Raw genomic sequence first — 17,021 nt, forward strand, 5'->3', positions numbered from 1 at the left:
TTGTACCCATGGCTCCCGCCTCCTTCCTGCCCCCCACGCGTTTTATTGCCCCCCGTGGGCCGGGGGCAGCCCCCGGGCACTGCCCTGGTCCCGGCAGCGCCGCAGCGGGGGCGTGGGGGGTGCCCAGGCCGGGGGTCCGGCTGCCATCAGAAATCCTCATCCCACCCCGAGAGCTCATCCATTGCCGGCGTCCGGTCGACCGAGAACCGCTTGAAGTTGGTGTAGGGAGGGCCCTGGGGGGGCCGGGGGTCAGTGCTGGGCCCTCCTCCCCCCGCCCCGCGCCCCCCACCCCAAGGCCCGGCCGCACCTGCTTGATGAGCCACAGGGTGGGCGCCTCCAGCTGCTGCAGGGCGAGCTTCTTCCACTTGAGGGTCCCAAACCACCTGGGGGGGGGGGGGGGTGCTGCAGGAGGGGCAGGGGGTGCTGCAGCACGGCCCCCCCCCACCCGCACCCCCCTCACCTGTGCTTCTTGATGCCGCGGATGCCGGTGGCCGTGTTCCCCAGGCGCTGCCCCGGACGGCGCCTGCAAAAGGGCCGGGGATGGGGCAGGGGGCGCAGGTTGGGGCCTCCCAGGGCACCCCCACCCACAGGGCTGCCCCCCCCCCCGGGACCCCCGCACAGACCTGCAGAGCTTTGCAACGAGGGAGCATGCGGCCTCGCTGAGGAAAGCGGGGAAGGAGAAGACGCCATCCAGGATGCGGCTGTAAATCTTCTGGGGGTCAGCGCTGTGGAAGGGGGGCCTGCGGGGCGCGGGGGCGTCAGGCCTGGCCGCGGGGGCGGGTGGGCTCAGCCCCAGGGCGTGCTCACCTGCCCACCAGCATCTCGAAGATGAGGATGCCCAGCATCCAGAAGTCGACCGCGAAGTCGTGGCCCTCGTGGCGCAGCATCTCGGGCGCCAGGTACTCGGGCGTCCCGCAGAAGGAGTAGGTCTTCTCCCCGCGCTCCAGCTCCTTGGCGAAGCCGAAGTCCACCTGCGGTACAGGAGCTCTCAGCCGGCCCCACGCCCACAGGGACCGGCAGCGCCCTCCCTGCTGCCCCCCACAGCACCAGGCACCGTGCCGGCACCCCCATTCCCCCCAGGTACCAGCTTGACGTAGCCCTGCTTGTCCAGCATGAGGTTCTCGGGCTTCAGGTCGCGGTAGACGATGCCGTGGCTGTGCAGGTACTCCAGGCCCTCCACCACGCAGGCGGAGCAGAACATGGCCAGCGGCTCCTCAAAGTAGCGCCTGCGGGGCAGGGTTCCGTGCTCGGCACAGCGCAGTGCGGCACGGCACAGCACAGCACGGCACGGCACGGCACGGCACAATGCAGTGCTTCACGGCACAGCATGGCACAGCATGGCATGGCATAGTGTGGCACCACACGAGCCAGCACGGCATAGTGCAGCACAGCACGGCACATCACGGCACTGCACGGCACATCCCTGCCCACCCCAAGCCCGTGCCCCCCGGCCCCGTACACCTCGCGCAGCTTGGTCCACAGCTCGCCGCCCTGGCAGAACTCCAGCAGCAGGTAGACGTGCTGCCTGTCCCGGAAGGTGCCAAAAAACCTGCGGGCAGCAAGGGTCAGCGGGGCCTCGGCGTGGCGCTGAGCCCGGCCCCGCGCTGCCGGCCCCGCTCACCCCACGATGAAGGGGCAGCGGCTCTGGGCCAGCACCCGCCGCTCCGTGCGCACGTGCTCCTGCTGCTGCGTGCGCACCACCCAGTCCTTGCGGATCCGCTTCAGCGCGAAGAGCCGCTCGCGGCACCGCACCTGCGGGGCAGGGGTGGCCGTGGGTGCCGGGACGGGGACGGGGTCAGCAGGGGGTGCCCGCAGGCCAGGCGTGGCTCTCACCAGCTCGACCCTGCCGAAGCCGCCGGTGCCCAGGACGACGCGCTGCCCCTGCTTCTGCCCCTCCTCGTAGCGCACGGCCACCAGGTCCTCCAGCCGCACCGCCGGGGACGGCTGCCGCAGGCTCGGGGACCCCCAGCCCCTGCAGGGGGAACCACAGCCCTGCAGCGCCAGCACCAGCGGCCGCCCACCCCTGTCCCTGTCCCAGTCCCAATGCCATGCCCAGCCCTGTCCCCGTTCCCACAGGCACCCCCATCCCTGTGCCCACCCCCATCCCCGTCCCACACTGACCGCCTGGGGTCCGCTGGGGCCGGCACCTCCGTCGCAGCCGCGTTTCTGCAGGGAGAAGCAGCCCCGGCTCAGCACACAGCCTGCAGCCCCACAGCCTGTCTGGGACAGGCATGGTGCGACAGGACCCCACAGGGACCCAGGGCCATGCATGAGGCCAGGACGGGGCTGTGGGGGGTCCATGGGGGGACCCTCCCCACCCCCCAGCAGATTGCCCAAAGCTGCCTGGCTGTGGGGCTGGGCACCCTGCTGGGGTGGCCCTGCTGGGAGGGGAGGGGGGAAACAGGGACACCCAGGGGTGCCCCCAGCCTGGGGGGCTGGGACTCTGGACACCTCCCATGGAGCCACACGTGGTGCCATGGTGAGCACGCGCCGGGGCCGTGCCACGGGGCTCGGCAGGAGCAGGACGGTGCCTGGGCCTGGCAGTGCTCCCGGGGCAGAGTCCAGGACCCGCTGCTGGCGCCACGTCACCGCTGCCGTCCCTGCCGGGCGCCCAGCACCCTCCCAGCCGGCACCCACGTGGGGACCCCGCAGGGCCACGGACACTCACGCGTCTGAGTCGTGCCTGGGGCAGAAGGGGATGATCTCCAGGAAGTCCCTGTGGGGCAGAGGGGGTGTCAGTGGGGCAGGCAGGCCCCGGCCATGTGCCCGCGGGGACGGGCTGCAGGACAGGGGGACACCCACTCCTTGGCCACCGTGATGCAGGTGACGTGTCCCTGCGCCTGGCACGACGCTGTCCGGCGGATGTTCCTGCACAGAGAGACCGGTGGTCATGGAGGAGGAGAGGGGCGTATGCAGAGGAGCGTGTGTGAGCTCCATGTGCACAAGAGCAGGTGTGCGGGCACACGCACAGGGCGCAGAGGAGCTGCCTGCAGCCCCAGGGCACCTACTCCAGCAGCGAGAGCTCCCCGAAGTGCTCGCCGGCACCCAGCACACGCAGCAGCTTCTCCTGCCCGTCCACCCGCTGGCTCACCCGCACCTGCGAGGGGATGTGGGGCCAGGCTGAGCGGGATGGGGGGAACGGCCCTGCCCCACGGCACTGCACCCACCTGCCCCTTCAGGATGATGTAGAAGCTCTCCCCCTCGTCCCCCTCGCGGATGATGATGTGGCCGGGTGCAAAGGAGCACTGCGGGTACAGACGGGGCGCTCGGGGCTGCACTGGGCAGGGGACCCCATCCCACAGCCCCCCCCCGTGCACGCACCTCCTCCATGGCGTCGAGCAGCTTGGAGAGGTGGCTGTCGGACAGGTCCTGCAGCCAGTGCACCCTGCGAAGAGAGGTGGCTGGGCCCGGGGCTGCTGCAGCCCTGCCTGCGCCCTGCACCCTGCGCCCTGCGCCCTGCACCCTGCATCCTGCGCCCTGTGTCCTCCCCGAGCTCCAGAGACCAGCACAGCCACAGGCAGGACAGGGCTGGGGCTGTGTGAGGATGATGACAGGAACAGGGACAGTGACAAGGCTGGGGACGAGGATGGGGATGTGGACTGGGACTGGGCTGGTGTGGGAATGGAGATGGGACGGGGATCAGACGGGGTGGGGGTGGGCCTGGTGGCAGTGACAAGACCAGGGCTGTGCAGTGGCTCTGCCAGGGGTGATGAGAGGGGACGGCACCTCGAGGCTCAGGGCTGGCCGTGGGGCTGGGGGTATCACAGAGGGGCAGGGGGCACGTGCCCCACTCACGTTCGCAGGGAGTCCAGGACCTTGGCCCGCCGCTGCTTGGCGCTGCTGGTGGTGATGGCGCGGTACCGCTGCCGGTCGATGGCCCAGAGGCGCACAGGGCTGAGCGCTGGGGCACAACGGGTGTCAGGGGGGACCGGAGACGGGGGGGGGGGGACAGAACGGGGGGCTCGGCCCTTACCCTGCACGGTGGCGGTGCGCTTGCAGTGGTACAGGATGGCCAGCTCCCCGAAGACATCACCCGGCCCCAGCGTGCGGAGCTGCCGGCCCCGCTGCGTCACGCTCAGCTGCCCCTCTGCAGGGAGGTGGCACAGAGCAGGCGGCCTCGCACGTGCACGAACACACGCGTGGGCATGTGCACGCACACGCAGGCAGCCTCACACATGCACCCTACACGTGTCATGGCCCCAGCATCGAGTGCATGTGCAGCTGGTGTGCACAGGCACGTGTGGCCCCTCAGGGGCAGCACAGCCCCACGTGTGCATGCACAGGGCACTGGTGCCCACGGCAGGTGCAGCACACCCAGATGCGTGCCCCCATGCATGCACACCCCAACGGGCACGTGCACACCCCAGCCCGAGCCCCGTGCCCGCTCCCACCTGCCACGATGTACATGGCATTGCCCTCGTCGCCCTCGGCCAGCACCGTGTCCCCGGGGCCGTGCTGAACGGGGACGAAGCTCTGGGCCAGCGCCTCGGGGCAGCCCTCGCCCAGGCGCCGCAGGAAGTCGCTGCGTCCCATGGCCTCCGCGATCAGGCTGAGGTCCCTGGGGACAGGGGGACACGGGGACAGCGGTGGGGCAGCCCCGGCCCTCGTGCACCCCCTCTGCCCCTCCTGAGGTACCTCTGTGACAGGGGACTACTGGGCAGCTGGAGCAGGGCGTCGCTGGCGAGGGGCTCGGGGACGATGGCGGTGCCCCGACGGTGCGGCCGGCCCAGGGGTGGCTCCGTGTCCGGCAGTGCCCTGGCATTGCCCGTGCCCCGCGCCACGCGCTGCAGGAAGTCACGCTCCTCCTGCAGCCGCAGCTCCCGCAGCTGCCGCTCCATCCCGCACCGCTGCCGTGCCTGGGAGTGGGGGGGACACAGCGTTGGCATGGGGCTGCCTGGCTGCCCAGGACCACGGGGAGAAGGAAAAGGTTCCCTCAGCACGGGGCAGGGCCGCACACCGCACGGCCCAGGTGGAGACAGCTCAACACAGACGCCTGGCACCACCGGTGCCCACAGCACCCCCCACCATACCCGGACCCCCACCCGCAGCCCGTGCACCCTGGCCAGGCCCCGCAGCCGCACGGTGCTGCGCCCGGCACGCCCTGCCCGAGCAAAGGTTGCACCGCTGGGACGGGGCCGGGACAGGGCTCGGCGCCCCCCTCCACCCCCCCCCCCCCACACATGGCCACTGCTCCCACACGCGCACTCGGCCCCGGGACGTGGCCACTGACCGGGGCTGGCCCCGTGCCCCGCCACGCGCACGGCCCCTACCTGTGCCACGCACCCTCCTGCACCCGCCCCTACCTGCGAGGCCGCTGCACCCAGCCCCGTGACACATTAACCTGCCCACGGCGCTCCCCGAGGCACGTGCCGAGCTGCGCCCCGCACGCAGCACCCGGCCAGCACCCGGCACACACCCACCGGGCACCTGTCATGCACCCAGCCTGCACCCAGCCTGTGTCACCCTGCACCACCATGCACCCAGCCTGCACCCAGCAACCTGCACCTGACACGTACCCGACGTGCACCCACCCTGCACCCACCCTGCACCCGACGTGCACCTGGCCTGCGCCCACCATGCGCCCAGCTTGCACCCACGATTTACCCAGCCTGCACCCAGCCCACACCCGACGTGCACCCACCCTGCACCCACCCTGCACCCACCCCGTGCCCCCCGTGCCCCCGCGGGGCCGTGCAGGTGCGGGTGCCCGTTGTGCACGCGGGCAGTGCCGGTGCGAGGTGTGCGCGTGCACGAGGTGTGCCCGCCCGGCACACGAGCGGCGCGTGCCCGCGCACCCGCTGGGGAGGGGGGGGGGGAGGGAGCTTCCCGCGCGCTCCCGGCACGGGCACCCTCGGGGGCGCGTCCTGGGGGCGTGTCCCGAACGACCACGCCCTCGCATCGCCCACGCCCCTCTCTGGAGGACTGGGCCCTGATTGGCGGGGCTGGGCGGGGGGCGGGGCGGGGGGCGGGGCGGTGCCGGAACCGTCCCGGAGCGGGGCGCAGCGCAGAGCCCGGCGGCAGCATGGCAGCGGGGGCGGCGGCGCTGCGGGACCCCGCACCCGGCCCCGGGGCCGAGAAGCGGATCCTGTGCGTGGGGCTCGTGTGCCTCGACATCATCAGCGTGGTGGAGGCGTACCCGGCCGAGGACACCGACACCAGGTACCGCGGGGACTGCACCGGCTGTGCCGGGCCGGGCCGGGCCGGGCCAGAGCCGCCCGGAGCCGTGCCCGAGCCGTGCCGAGCCGTGCCGTGCCGTGCTATGCCGTGCTATGCCGTGCCGTGCCGTTGCAGGTGCCTGTCGCAGCGGTGGCAGCGGGGTGGGAACGCCTCCAACTCGTGCACGGTGCTGGCGCTGCTGGGAGCCCCCTGCGCCTTCATGGGCTCGCTGGCCCCCGGGCACGCTGCCGAGTAAGTGGGTGCGGGGACGGGGTCGGGGCTCCCCATGGCCCGGGGGGGGTGCTGGGGCCGCCATGACACTGCAGCGGCCCCCATGTCTCGCCCCGGCAGCTTCGTCCTGGCAGACCTGCGGCGCCGCGGCGTGGACGTGCGCCACGCGGTGCTGCAGCCCGGCGGCCACATGCCCACCTCCGTCGTCATCGCCAGCGCCAGCCGGGGCACCCGCACCATCCTGCACGCCAGCGGGTGCGTGGCCGCCCTGACCCTGCTCTCTGTCCCCCAAGTTTCATCGTGGCCGACTTCCAGCGCCGGGGTGTGGACGTGACGCACGTGGCCTGGCAGCCCCGCGGGGACGTGCCATGCGCCTGCTGCGTCGTCAACGCCGCCAGCGGCTCCCGGACCATTGTGCTCTACGACACGTAAGGGTGTCGCGCCCCGCACAGCCGCCAGGGCAGCCCGACTGGGTGATTCCCCGTGATTCCGCACACACAATCGCTGCCAATCGTCCCCGGGCTCCGCAGCCCCCAATCACTCCCCCCCACCGCCGCCGTGATTGGCGGCAGCCTGGCACCCGGCCGCGTCTCGCGCCGCAGGACGGCGGCACGGCCCCGCGCTGCCCCCCGGGTCGCCCCGGGGCACGGCGGCGCCGTTAATCATTCACCCGGGGGGAACCTCTGCCCGGGGCAGAGTCGAGGCGCGGGGCTGCCCTTCGTCCGCGGGGGGCCCGCCGCGCCCGGCCCCGCCTGACGGCCGGTCCCGCAGGAACCTGCCCGACGTCACCGCCCGCGACTTCGAGCGCGTTGACCTGGAGCGGTACCGCTGGATCCACTGGGAGGTGCGGCGGAACCGGGGGGCGGGGCCATTCACAGGGGGCGGGGCCGGGCTCGAGGGGGGGGGCGGGGCTATTCACAGGGGGCGGGGCCATTGCCAGGGGGCGGGGCCGGGCAGTCACGTGCCCGGTGCCGCCCGCAGGCCCGCAACGCGGCGGAGCAGCTGCTCATGATCCAGCGCGTGGAGGAGCACAACCGGGCCCTGCCGCCCGCACGGCGCATCCGCACCTCGGTGGAGGTGGAGAAGCCGCGGGAGGAGCTGCTCCCCCTGCTGGCGCACGGCGACGTGGTACGGCCCGCCACGCCCCGCCACGGATTGGTCCGCTGGGGCTGGGGGCGGGGTTATGGGGCGGGGCTGACATTGGGGCGGGGGCTCGGGGCGTGGTCAGTATGGGGCGGGGGGCGGGGCCAGGAGCCTGGGTGTGGACTGGGGGCGGGGCCTGGAGCTGCCCCGCGGGGGTCGGGGTCACCGCCGGGGCACGGGGGGGGCCGTGGCGGGGGGGCCGTGCCCGGGGCCGGGCGCTGACCCCCCCGCAGGTGTTCATCAGCAAGGACCTGGCCAAGCACTTCGGGTACCGCTCGGCACCGGAGGCGCTGCGGGGGCTGCGCGGCCGCGTGCAGCCAGGGTAAGGGGCTGGGATGGGGGGCTGGGGGTGTTGGGGGGCAGGCTGCGGGGGGGGGGCACGGGACGGGGCAGGGGGCACAGGCTGGCGGTGGGACATGGGGACAGGAGCAGGTGTGGGGTGGGGACCAGCTCTGGGGGTCCGGGGGGTCCCACCCGGCGCCCCCTCCCCGCAGGGCCACTCTGATCTGCGCCTGGGCCGAGGAGGGGGCCGATGCCATGGGGCCCGGCGGGGAGCTGCTGCACGCGGACGCCTGCCCCCCAGAGACCCTGGTGGACACGCTGGGGGCTGGGGACACCTTCAACGCTGCCGTCATCTTCGCGCTCTCGGGAGGTGGGCACGGCCCCGCAGAGCCGGGGGGCTGCAGTGTCCCCCAGCACCCCCCCTCGCCCCCCGGCATCCCCCCCTCCCCTCCCCTCACCTCCCCCCGTCCCCAGGGCAGAGCCTTCAGGACGCGCTCAACTTCGGCTGCCGCATCGCGGGCAAGAAGTGCGGGATCCAGGGCTACGACGGCATCGTCTGAGCTACACCTGTGGCTGCCGCTGCCCCCCACCCCACAGCCTGGCCCCCCTCACCCCGCTCCCAATAAAGTTCCTGGGTGCCCCACCGCCGTCTCTGGTGCCAGGCCCCGGGGAGCCCCACGCCCCCACCCCTCCAGCATCGCCGCAGGGAGCACAGCGTGGGTGGCAGCTCCTGTATTCCTCGTCCCACAGTGGTACAGGAGAAAACACGTGTGTCGTGGCCCCCCAGGACCCGCTGCAGCTGGCACTGCCCAAAGCATGCAGGGGACCCAAGCAGGCATCCAAACCATTGCTCAGCTGGGGCACTGCACCCCACAGCCTGTGGGGCAGCATCACTGGGGCCAGCACGGGGCAGGGACCCATGACAGGCCCGGGGTCACAGCCCTGCCAGGAGCCCCCCACCACCTACATCTCTCCAGGGTCCTCCCAAGCAGGGGCTGCCTCTGCCCTGGGGACTTCATCCGTGGGGGCTTCATTCTCGGGGGCTCCATTCTCGGGGGCTCCCTCCACCTCCATCACTTCACCCTGGGGGACTCCAGCCCCAGGGTCTCCCTGCCCCTCTGGGTGGGCAGCGTTGTCTGGCAGCCCCTGCCCCTCTGCTGGGCCAGGCTCTGGGCTGCTTGCCCCCAGATCCACTGCAGGCATCCCCTCATCCACTGTGGGTGTCTCCACTCTTCCCCTGGGCCCCTCCACGTGTCCCCCCACCATCCCCTCCTGGCCAACCCCCGCTCCCACCAGTGGCTCTCCTGGGGGTCCCTTTTCCCAACCAGGCAGCAGCAGCTCAGAGGGGTCCAGCAGCCCGTCCCCACTGCGGTCCTGCCTCTCCAGGGCACGGTCCACCAGCACAGCCACCTGCAGGGACGGGGACAGGGTGAGAGCCTGTCCCGCTCCCCCAACTCCCCCTGGGGTGCAAACCCCCCTGCACCTACCGCCTCAGGGCTGGGCTGCCCCGTGCCCCCCTGTGCCAGCACCGCTCCCAGCAGCTGCAGCAGCTCCAGCCCGTCCAGGCGCCCGCTCCGGTCGTGGTCATACAGTGCAAAGAGGTACAGCAGGGCTGTGGGGTGCGGAGCGCATTGGGGCCAGGCTCTGTGGGGCTGGGGACGTGTTGTCCCAGCCCCCTGGGGCACCCCAGCCCCACGGATGCTGCTTGTCCTTACCCTGCTCCCGTGTCATGGCCTCTGCGTCCTGCTCCGGCTGCCCCAGGCTCCTCACCGCGCTCCGCAACAGCCTGGGGGGGGGCATTGGGGCTGGGGGTGCGTGCGCTGCCCCTGCCCCACAGCCCGCCCCAGGACTCCCCTGCCCCGCGGCCAGCCAGGCACTGCCCGTGCCCCGCAGCCCCCCCGTTGGGTGTCCCCCCCCCAGGGCAGCAGCTCCCCCCCACCCCCAGGCACTCACTGCAGCGCGGGGGGCTCCGGGCTCAGCGGGTCAGGACCAGGATCGGGCCTCGTGGCTGGGGGGGCCTCTGACCTGGGGGGGGGGAATGGGGGGGGGTCCATCACCGGGTCACCTGTGCCGCAGGGTGGGGGCAGCAGCAGGGCCCTTCTGTCCCCGCACACCCCACACCGCAGCCCCGAGCTGCGTCCCTGTGCCCCCAACACCCCCCACACCCCCCGCACACCCCCCCCGCATCTCACCCGCAGCCCGGCTGTGCCCCCCCGCAGCCCCCCCCCCGTACCTGTGCCCCCCGTCCCTCGGTGCCGCGCAGGCTGCGGGGAGCAGCAGCAGCAGCGGCAGCAGCGGGGCCGCCCGCGGGGTCCCCATCGTGCGCCCGGGGGGGGGGGGGGGGGCGGGGCGGGGCGGGGGCGGCACCGGCGCGTGGCACCCGCCGGGCCCCGGGACACAGCGGGACGGCGGCACCCGCACGGCACAGCGCAGGCTGCGGGCACCGGGCGCACCCCGCAGCCCCCCGCAGCCCCCCGCAGCCCCCCTCCGCCCCGTGCCGCTCCCCCAGCCCCGGGCTCAGCCTCCCGGTGACCGCTCGAGGAGCCCGCCCCGCCCGGGGCCACGTCGCCGCCCCGCCCCGCCGGGTCCCTCCCGCGCCGGCAGCGCAGGGGTTAATCGCTGCCCTCGCGTGTGCCCGCCACAAAGATGGCCGCCGGCGCTGCACACGCCCGGCCCGGGGCGGGGCCAAGGAGGGTAGGGGCGGGGCCAGAGGGCGGGGCCGTGCTGGAGGAGTTCAGCCGTGGTGGGCGGGATGGTGGTGGTGGGCGTGGCCGAGTGGGCGGGGCCGAGTGGGCGGGGCCGCACCGGTGGGCGGGGCAGGGGTGGGCGTGGCCGCGGTTCGGGCTGTTCGCGATGTGCTCGGAGGAGCCGCCCGGTGCCGCCGCCCTCCCCCCGCTGCTGTTGGCGGCCGCCGCCGCGGCGCTGCTCGGGCTCTGCTGGGCGGGGGGCGCCGAAGGTGGGCGCGGGGCCGGGCGGGGGAGGGGGCGGCGGCGGCGGGACCCCCCCTGACCCCCCCCTTGACCTCCCCCTGACCCCCCCCGGCCGTCCCCGCAGCGCCCCGTGCTGGCCGGCGGCCCGCGGCTCGTGGCCTTCCTGCGGCGGCGCTGCCCGGCGCTACGGGCCCCGTTCCGCCCCACGGCCTGGTGCCCCGAGGGCCGCCTGCAGACCGTGCTCCGCGCCCCTGCTGCAGTCCTGCCCGGCCGTCTGCTACCGCAGGTGAGCCCGCAGCGGGGCCGGGCCGGACTGTACCGGGCCGTACCGGGACATACCGGGCTGTACCGGGCTGTGCGGGGCATACTGGGGACATACCATGACATACCGGGCTGTACCGGGCTGTACCGGGCTGTACTGGGCCGTACCTGGACATACCGGGCTGTACCGGGCCGTACCTGGACATACCGGGCTGTACCGGGATGTACTGGGACATACTGGGCTGTACCGGGCCATACCGGGCTGTACTGGTCTGTGCCACACCGTACTGGGACATACCGGGCTGTACTGGGACATATTGGGCTGTACTGGGCTGTACCGGGCTCTGCCGGGCCATACCGGGCCATACCGGGCTGTACTGGTCCTGTACTGGGCCGAGCCGTGCCTGATGCTGCCTGCCCCACAGCGAGTCCATCCGCACACCCGACGGCGGGCAGCTCATCCTGGACTGGGCCGATGGCAGCCCCCTGCCCGCCGCCTGCCCCACGGTGCTGCTGCTGCCGGGGCTGGGTGGGGAGCAGCCAGGCCAGCTACGTGCTGCACATGGTGCACGGGGCCACCCGCGCTGGGTACAGGTGAGTGCCGGGGGGGGCTGCCCCGCTGCCCCTGCAAAGACCCCCCCTGATGGCCGCTCTCCCCCAGGGCCGTCGTGCTCAACAACCGGGGCTGCTGGGGCGAGGAGCTGCTGGTGAGACCCTCCCCAAGCCACCCTGTCTGCGGGGCCGGGGCGCTGCGGGGCCAAAACCCAGCTGTGCCCCCCCCGCCCCAGACCCCCCGGACCTTCTGCGCCAGCAACACGGAGGACCTGGAGACGGCCATCGCCCACATCAGGGGCCGGTACCCGCACGCCCCGCTGCTGGCTGCCGGTGTCTCCCTGGGCGGGTAGGGGACGGGATGGACACCCCAGGGTGATGGAGGTGGCCGCGACCCCCCCTGACCCCGGTGCTGGCACAGGATGCAGCTCCTGAAACTACCTGGCTCGGAGGGGCCGTGCAGCAGGGCTGGTGGCGGCCATGGCCGCGTCCCCCTGCTGGGACCCCCTGGAGACGACAGCGTCGCTGGAGCAGCCGCTCAACGCCCTGCTCTTCAACCGCCGCCTGGCCGCCAGCCTCTGCCAGCTCATCCAAAGGTGGGGCTGGGGGCTACACGGGGCTACGCGCCGGGACCGGGGGCACCAGCGGCACCCCTGGCACTGACCCAGGCTCGTTGCAGGCACCGGGCGGTGATCGGGGACAAGGTGGACGTGGAGCACATCCTGCAGGTGGAGCCCACCCCCGGGGCCCAAGTGCCACCTGGCCATGGGATGGCTTGGGTTGGAAGGGACCTCAAAGCCCCCCCAGCTCCAACCCCCTGCCGTGGGCAGGATGCCACCCACCAGATCAGGGTGCCCAGGGCCTTGTACAACCTGGCCTTAAACACCTCCAGGGATGGGGCACCCACAGCTTCTCTGGGCAGGCTGTGCCAGTGCCTCACCACCTTCTAAAGCATTTCCTCCTAACCTCTAACCTAAATCTGCCTTGTTCAAAACCATTCCCTCTTGTCCTATGATTACCCTCCCAAGCAAAAAGTTGCTCTCCATCTTTCTTCTAAGCCCCTTTTAAGCACCAAAAAGCTGCAGTGAGGTCTCCCCAGAGCCTTCTCCTCTCCAGGCTGAACAGCCCCAGCTCTCTCAGCCTCTCTCCACAGGAGAGGTGCCCCAGCCCTCTGATCAGCTTTGTGGCCCTCCTCTGGACCTGTTCTAAAAGATCAACCTCCTTCTAGTGCTGGGAGCCCCAGACCTGGACGCAGTGCTCCAAGTGGGGGCTCCCAGGGGCAGAGCAGAGGGGGACAGCCACCTCCCTGCCCTCTGGCCACTCTGTTGGCACAGCCCAGGACGCAGTCGGCCTTCTGGGCTGCAAGCGTGCTGCTGGCTCGTGCTGAGCTTTTTGCCCTCCAGCACCCCCCAGCCCCGTGCAGGGCTGCTCTCGGAGCAGTCCGCACTCATGCCCGGGGCTGAGCGCCCGCTGTCCCCCCGCTGCAGGCCCGCACCATCCGGGAGTTCGACGAGCGCTACACGGCGCCTGCCTTCGGCTACAGCAGCTGCAGCGAGTACTACCAGGCCGCCAGCCCCGCGCGCCAGCTGCACCGCGTCCGCGTGCCCCTGCTCTGCCTCAACGCCTCCGACGACCCCTTCTCCCCCCTGCACGGTGAGCAGGGCTGGGGGGGTGGCTGGAGCTGGCCCCGTTGGGGGGTGTCAGCGGCTGACCCCCGCCCGCTGGCACCTCGCAGCCATCCCGGTGGAGGCCGCCTGGCGCCTGCCCCACGTGGCGCTGCTGGTGACGGCCCACGGCGGCCACATCGGCTTCCTGGAGGGCCTCTTCCCCCGCCACGGCACCTACATGGACCGCGTCTTCACCCAGTTCATCACCGCCGTCTTCGAGCACGGCGAGGAGCTCCAGCAGCTGGAGGGGGATGGGGATGGGGCTGCGGAGCAGGACGGTGCCTCACACCCCCAATAAACGCGCTCGCCCTGCAGCAGCGTGGCCGTGAGCCAGGCAGGGCCAACAAAGCACGAGCACGGCGTGGGCTGAGCTGCCTGTGCCCCCCGCCACCCCCCAGCACAGACGGGGCCGGCGCTGCCTTCACGCTCCGGGTTTAATGGCAGTGGGCAGAGCGCTGGACCCAGCCCAGCCGGTGGCACGCTGCGCCCCGGGGCCGGCCCCGCACCGCACGGCAGCCCAGCACGCTCCCCACAGCCCAACACCAGCAGGACGGCCAGGTCCGGGTCCAGGTCCGGGTCTGGGTCCATCTGCTCCACAGTCCGGGGGGTGCCGCGGGGGGCAGTCCTGGCCCCAGGGCCTAGAGGAAGCCGGGGAAGGCGAGCTGCAGCAGCAGGATGGTGGCCACGATCAGCCCGGCACAGAGCAGCAGCAGCAGCCAGACGGGGAGGGAGCCTGCAGGGGAGAGCAGGGCCTGAGGGGGGTGCCCGGGGGTCCCGCTGCCTCCTGCACATGCAGGACGGGCTGCGCGGCCCCGCTGCGCACGGAGGGGGCAGGAGCTGAGCCACCTACGTCTGCCGGGGAGCAGGTGCAGCTTGCAGCGGCTGTCGACAGCCACGCTGAGCAGGGCGGCCTCGTTCCCTGCCAGCAGCTCCCGCCCGCGCTGGCTCTCAGGCACGAAGGCGACGTCGGTGACGACGATGCCATGCGCCTCCTTCACGTAGTACAGCCTCTGCAGGGGGAGCAGGGAGGGCGGCACGCTCACCTCAGCCCTAAGGGGCAGGGCGGCCCCCGCGCCCCCTCCCCGCGCCCCTGCTCACCTGCAGTGAGAAGGCGATGTGGATGGCCACGGAGCCCGTGACGGTGCCCAGCCCCAGGAACGTGCCCGAGTCGCTGCGGAGAGGGGTGGCGGTGAGCGGGGCCGGCGCGGCACCGTGCCCGCACCCAGCCCTGTGCCATACCTGACGGAGAGGCAGGACACCACCTCGCTGCCGCAGGGCCGCGTGAGCAGGGGCAGGAAGCTCCTCCCGTCCCACTTGGTCAGGTAGCAGGGCGGCGGGCGGCGCTCCCGCTTGTGGGGCACCTGCACCGTGTAGAGCCGCAGCGCCCCGGCGTTGTCCTCCACCGCCCCGAACCTGCCGCGGGACAGCGCAGGATGACCTCGTGCCGGCACCGCCGCTCCTCGCAGCCGCAAGGGGAGCGTCGGGGCCGTCCCTACGTTCAGCACCGCCACCGCTGAGCCCAGCAGCAGGATTGGGGTGCTGTGGGGGTCCAGGGCTGTCCCCTCCCCAACCCTGGACCTAGCCCCTGTTGGCACGTGTCGGGGCGCTCACCGGCAGGCCTGGTAGCGGTACGCCTTGTCGGGGATGCCGGGCAGGTTCTCGTTCCAGCACAGCCCCGTCACCAGCTGGTCCCGCTGCCACACGCAGCACTGGAAGTCCCGTCCCGCCGTCACCACCTGCACAGAGGGGGTGCGAGGAGCGCTCCAGCAGCGGGGCCGGGGCAGGCTGCTGCCGCCCACCACCTCCCAGCCACCACCCACCTTGTTGTCAGGGCCCAGCGCGATATCCTCGATCTCCCCATCGTGGGCTTTGAACTCCAGCGTCTTCTTCATGCTGGGGAACTGTGAAACAGAGCAGCCCATGGGCGAAGGCTTCCCCGCCGGCCGCACGGTGCGGCAGCACAGCAGTGCCTGGCCCTGGTCCCGCGCCCCGTGCCCACCTCCCAGAGGCGCAGGAAGCCGTCGGCCCCCCCGGTGACGAGCAGGGAGCCGTCGGCGTTGAAGCGCACGGCCTTCTGCAGGGCGTCGGGGCTGAAATCCGTGCGGACGCTGTGCAGGCTCTCCACGGTCACCTCGCTCGTCTGGTTCTGCGTCTCGCCCTGCGCCGCCGGGCTGGGGCCCTTCCTCTTCCGCGGCCCCTTCTCCCCACCGGCTGCAGCGGGGAAGGCGACGCTGACCCTGCCGCAGCCCCGCGGGGAGCCCCCAGCCCCGCGCTGTCCCCCCCGCCGCCCCCCCGCCCCGGGGGGGGGGGTGCAGGCCCTCACCGTCCCGGCCGGCCGCCCCGCGCCCCGGGGGGGGCTGCAGGCTGAAGCGCAGGATGTGGCAGTCGGCGTCCTGCCCCGCCGCGATGAAGTCGTCCGCCAGCGCCATGGTCATGGTGGCGCGGGTCTCGGTGTCGTGCGAGTGCAGCAGCGAGGCGCTGAGCTGCCCCCCCCACCTGCTCCAGCTGCAGGAAGTGCTGCGGGGGGGGGTGGGCACGGCCTCAGGTTCCTGCACCGGCAGGGGGCTGTGGGGGGGCTGCCGCCCGGTGCCCCTGCACTGCCCCATGCTCAGCCGGGCTGCCCCCCGGCCCTGGGATCCCCATCCCGGCCCCAGTGACCCCATCCTGGCCTCGGGACCCAGGTACCCCGGTATCCCCATCCTGCCTCCTGGCCCTGGTACCCCAGTGCCCCCATCCCTGTGCCCCCATTCCAGCCTGGTACCCAGTTACCCCAGTACCTCCATCCCAGCCCCACAGTCCCATTACCGTGGTGTCCCCATCCCAGCCTGGTACCCTTTCACCCCCATTCCGGCCCCGTAACCGTGGGACCCCCATCCCTGTACCCCCATCCCAGCCCGGTACCCTGGTACCCAGTACCCCCATCTTGGTATCCCGGAGCCCTGCTCCCAGTGCCCCCATCCCTGTTCCCCCATTCCAGCCTGGTACCCAGTTACCCCAGTACCTGCATCCCAGCCCCACAGTCCCATTACCGTGGTGTCCCCATCCCAGCCTGGTACCCTGTCACCCCCATCCCAGCCCGGTACCCTGGTACCCAGTACCCCCATCTTGGTATTCCGGAGCCCTGATCCCAGTGCCCCTATCCCGGCCCCATACCCTGGGACCCCCATCCCGGCCCCGCAGCCCCATGACCGTGGTACCCCCCACCCCAGTACCCCGATCCCGGTACCTCGATCCCAATACCCCCATCCCGGCTCGGTACCCAGGTGCCCCGGTACCCCTACCCCGGTACCCCAGTACCCCGATCCCGGTACCCCCCATCCTGGCCCTGCAGTCCCGGTACTCCAACCCCAGTCCCCCCATCCCTGCCCGGGTCCTTGGGACCCCGCTCCCGCTCCCGTTCCCCTCCCCCCCCCCCATCTCCCCGCCCCCCCCCCGCAGGCCCCAGCCCCCCCCCCGCCCCCCCCGCACCACTCCATTGCGGATCCCGGTCTTGGCGGCGCCGCCGCCGCCGGCGGTGATGGCGAGGGGGCGGCGCGGGTGCAGGCGCACGGTGTAGAGCGGGAAGGGCGCGCGGTACAGCTCGGCCGCCCGCCGCGGAGACATGGCCGCGACCAACGGCAGCGCCCCGAGCGCCGCGTCACCGCGCCACGCCCCCTGCCCGTAAGCCCCGCCCCCTGCCCGCACGCCACGCCCCCTCTGAGTAAACCCCGCCTCCCTTCACCAATACCCCGACCCCTGAACAACAACGCCCCGCCCCTTCTGGTTAAACTCCGCCCCTTGCACCACAGCGCCCCGCCCT

General features: G+C 72.7%; 5 protein-coding genes across 5 annotated transcripts; 2 read left to right on the forward strand and 3 right to left on the reverse strand.

The window, feature by feature from the left end:
• Positions 1-146: 146 nt before the first annotated feature.
• On the reverse strand, positions 147-4,838 carry LOC311207780 (cGMP-dependent protein kinase 1-like; the record flags this gene model as incomplete). Its single annotated transcript, XM_084284045.1, has 19 exons — positions 147-233; positions 308-383; positions 461-523; positions 624-740; positions 808-971; positions 1,085-1,226; positions 1,460-1,549; positions 1,622-1,752; positions 1,834-1,972; positions 2,122-2,166; positions 2,669-2,716; positions 2,803-2,868; positions 3,009-3,097; positions 3,168-3,245; positions 3,322-3,385; positions 3,796-3,901; positions 3,974-4,087; positions 4,392-4,558; positions 4,636-4,838. The coding sequence occupies 19 exons, from the start codon at positions 4,836-4,838 to the stop codon at positions 147-149; spliced, it is 1,989 nt and encodes a 662-aa protein (XP_084140171.1).
• A 1,184-nt stretch (positions 4,839-6,022) lies between these two features.
• Positions 6,023-8,421, forward strand: KHK (ketohexokinase; the record flags this gene model as incomplete). Its single annotated transcript, XM_084285165.1, has 8 exons — positions 6,023-6,159; positions 6,292-6,408; positions 6,681-6,815; positions 7,159-7,231; positions 7,369-7,515; positions 7,764-7,852; positions 8,025-8,182; positions 8,287-8,421. The coding sequence occupies 8 exons, from the start codon at positions 6,023-6,025 to the stop codon at positions 8,370-8,372; spliced, it is 942 nt and encodes a 313-aa protein (XP_084141291.1). The 3' UTR covers positions 8,373-8,421.
• Positions 8,422-8,775: 354 nt separating this feature from the next.
• Positions 8,776-10,131, reverse strand: CGREF1 (cell growth regulator with EF-hand domain 1; the record flags this gene model as incomplete). The annotated part of the gene is made up of 5 exons (XM_084284518.1): positions 8,776-9,222; positions 9,300-9,424; positions 9,528-9,598; positions 9,766-9,837; positions 10,046-10,131. 5 exons carry the CDS (start codon positions 10,129-10,131, stop codon positions 8,776-8,778), a joined length of 801 nt encoding a protein of 266 aa, XP_084140644.1.
• Positions 10,132-10,458: 327 nt separating this feature from the next.
• Positions 10,459-13,520, forward strand: ABHD1 (abhydrolase domain containing 1; the record flags this gene model as incomplete). The annotated part of the gene is given in 12 exon segments (XM_084284519.1): positions 10,459-10,768; positions 10,856-10,992; positions 10,994-11,028; positions 11,429-11,531; positions 11,533-11,597; positions 11,665-11,710; positions 11,792-11,904; positions 11,977-11,989; positions 11,991-12,151; positions 12,235-12,283; positions 13,043-13,208; positions 13,291-13,520. Coding segments are annotated over 12 exon segments (1,428 nt in total).
• A 136-nt stretch (positions 13,521-13,656) lies between these two features.
• Positions 13,657-16,853, reverse strand: PREB (prolactin regulatory element binding). Its single transcript, XM_084284226.1, is given in 10 exon segments — positions 13,657-13,955; positions 14,073-14,232; positions 14,321-14,393; positions 14,462-14,635; positions 14,834-14,958; positions 15,043-15,123; positions 15,222-15,433; positions 15,546-15,714; positions 15,716-15,739; positions 16,691-16,853. Coding segments are annotated over 10 exon segments (1,248 nt in total). The 5' UTR covers positions 16,826-16,853; the 3' UTR covers positions 13,657-13,860.
• Between the last annotated feature and the right edge of the window lie 168 nt (positions 16,854-17,021).

This window comes from Netta rufina (genome assembly GCF_964035555.1).
Source record: "Netta rufina genome assembly, chromosome: 3".
In the NCBI taxonomy this organism is placed as follows: domain Eukaryota; kingdom Metazoa; phylum Chordata; class Aves; order Anseriformes; family Anatidae; genus Netta; species Netta rufina.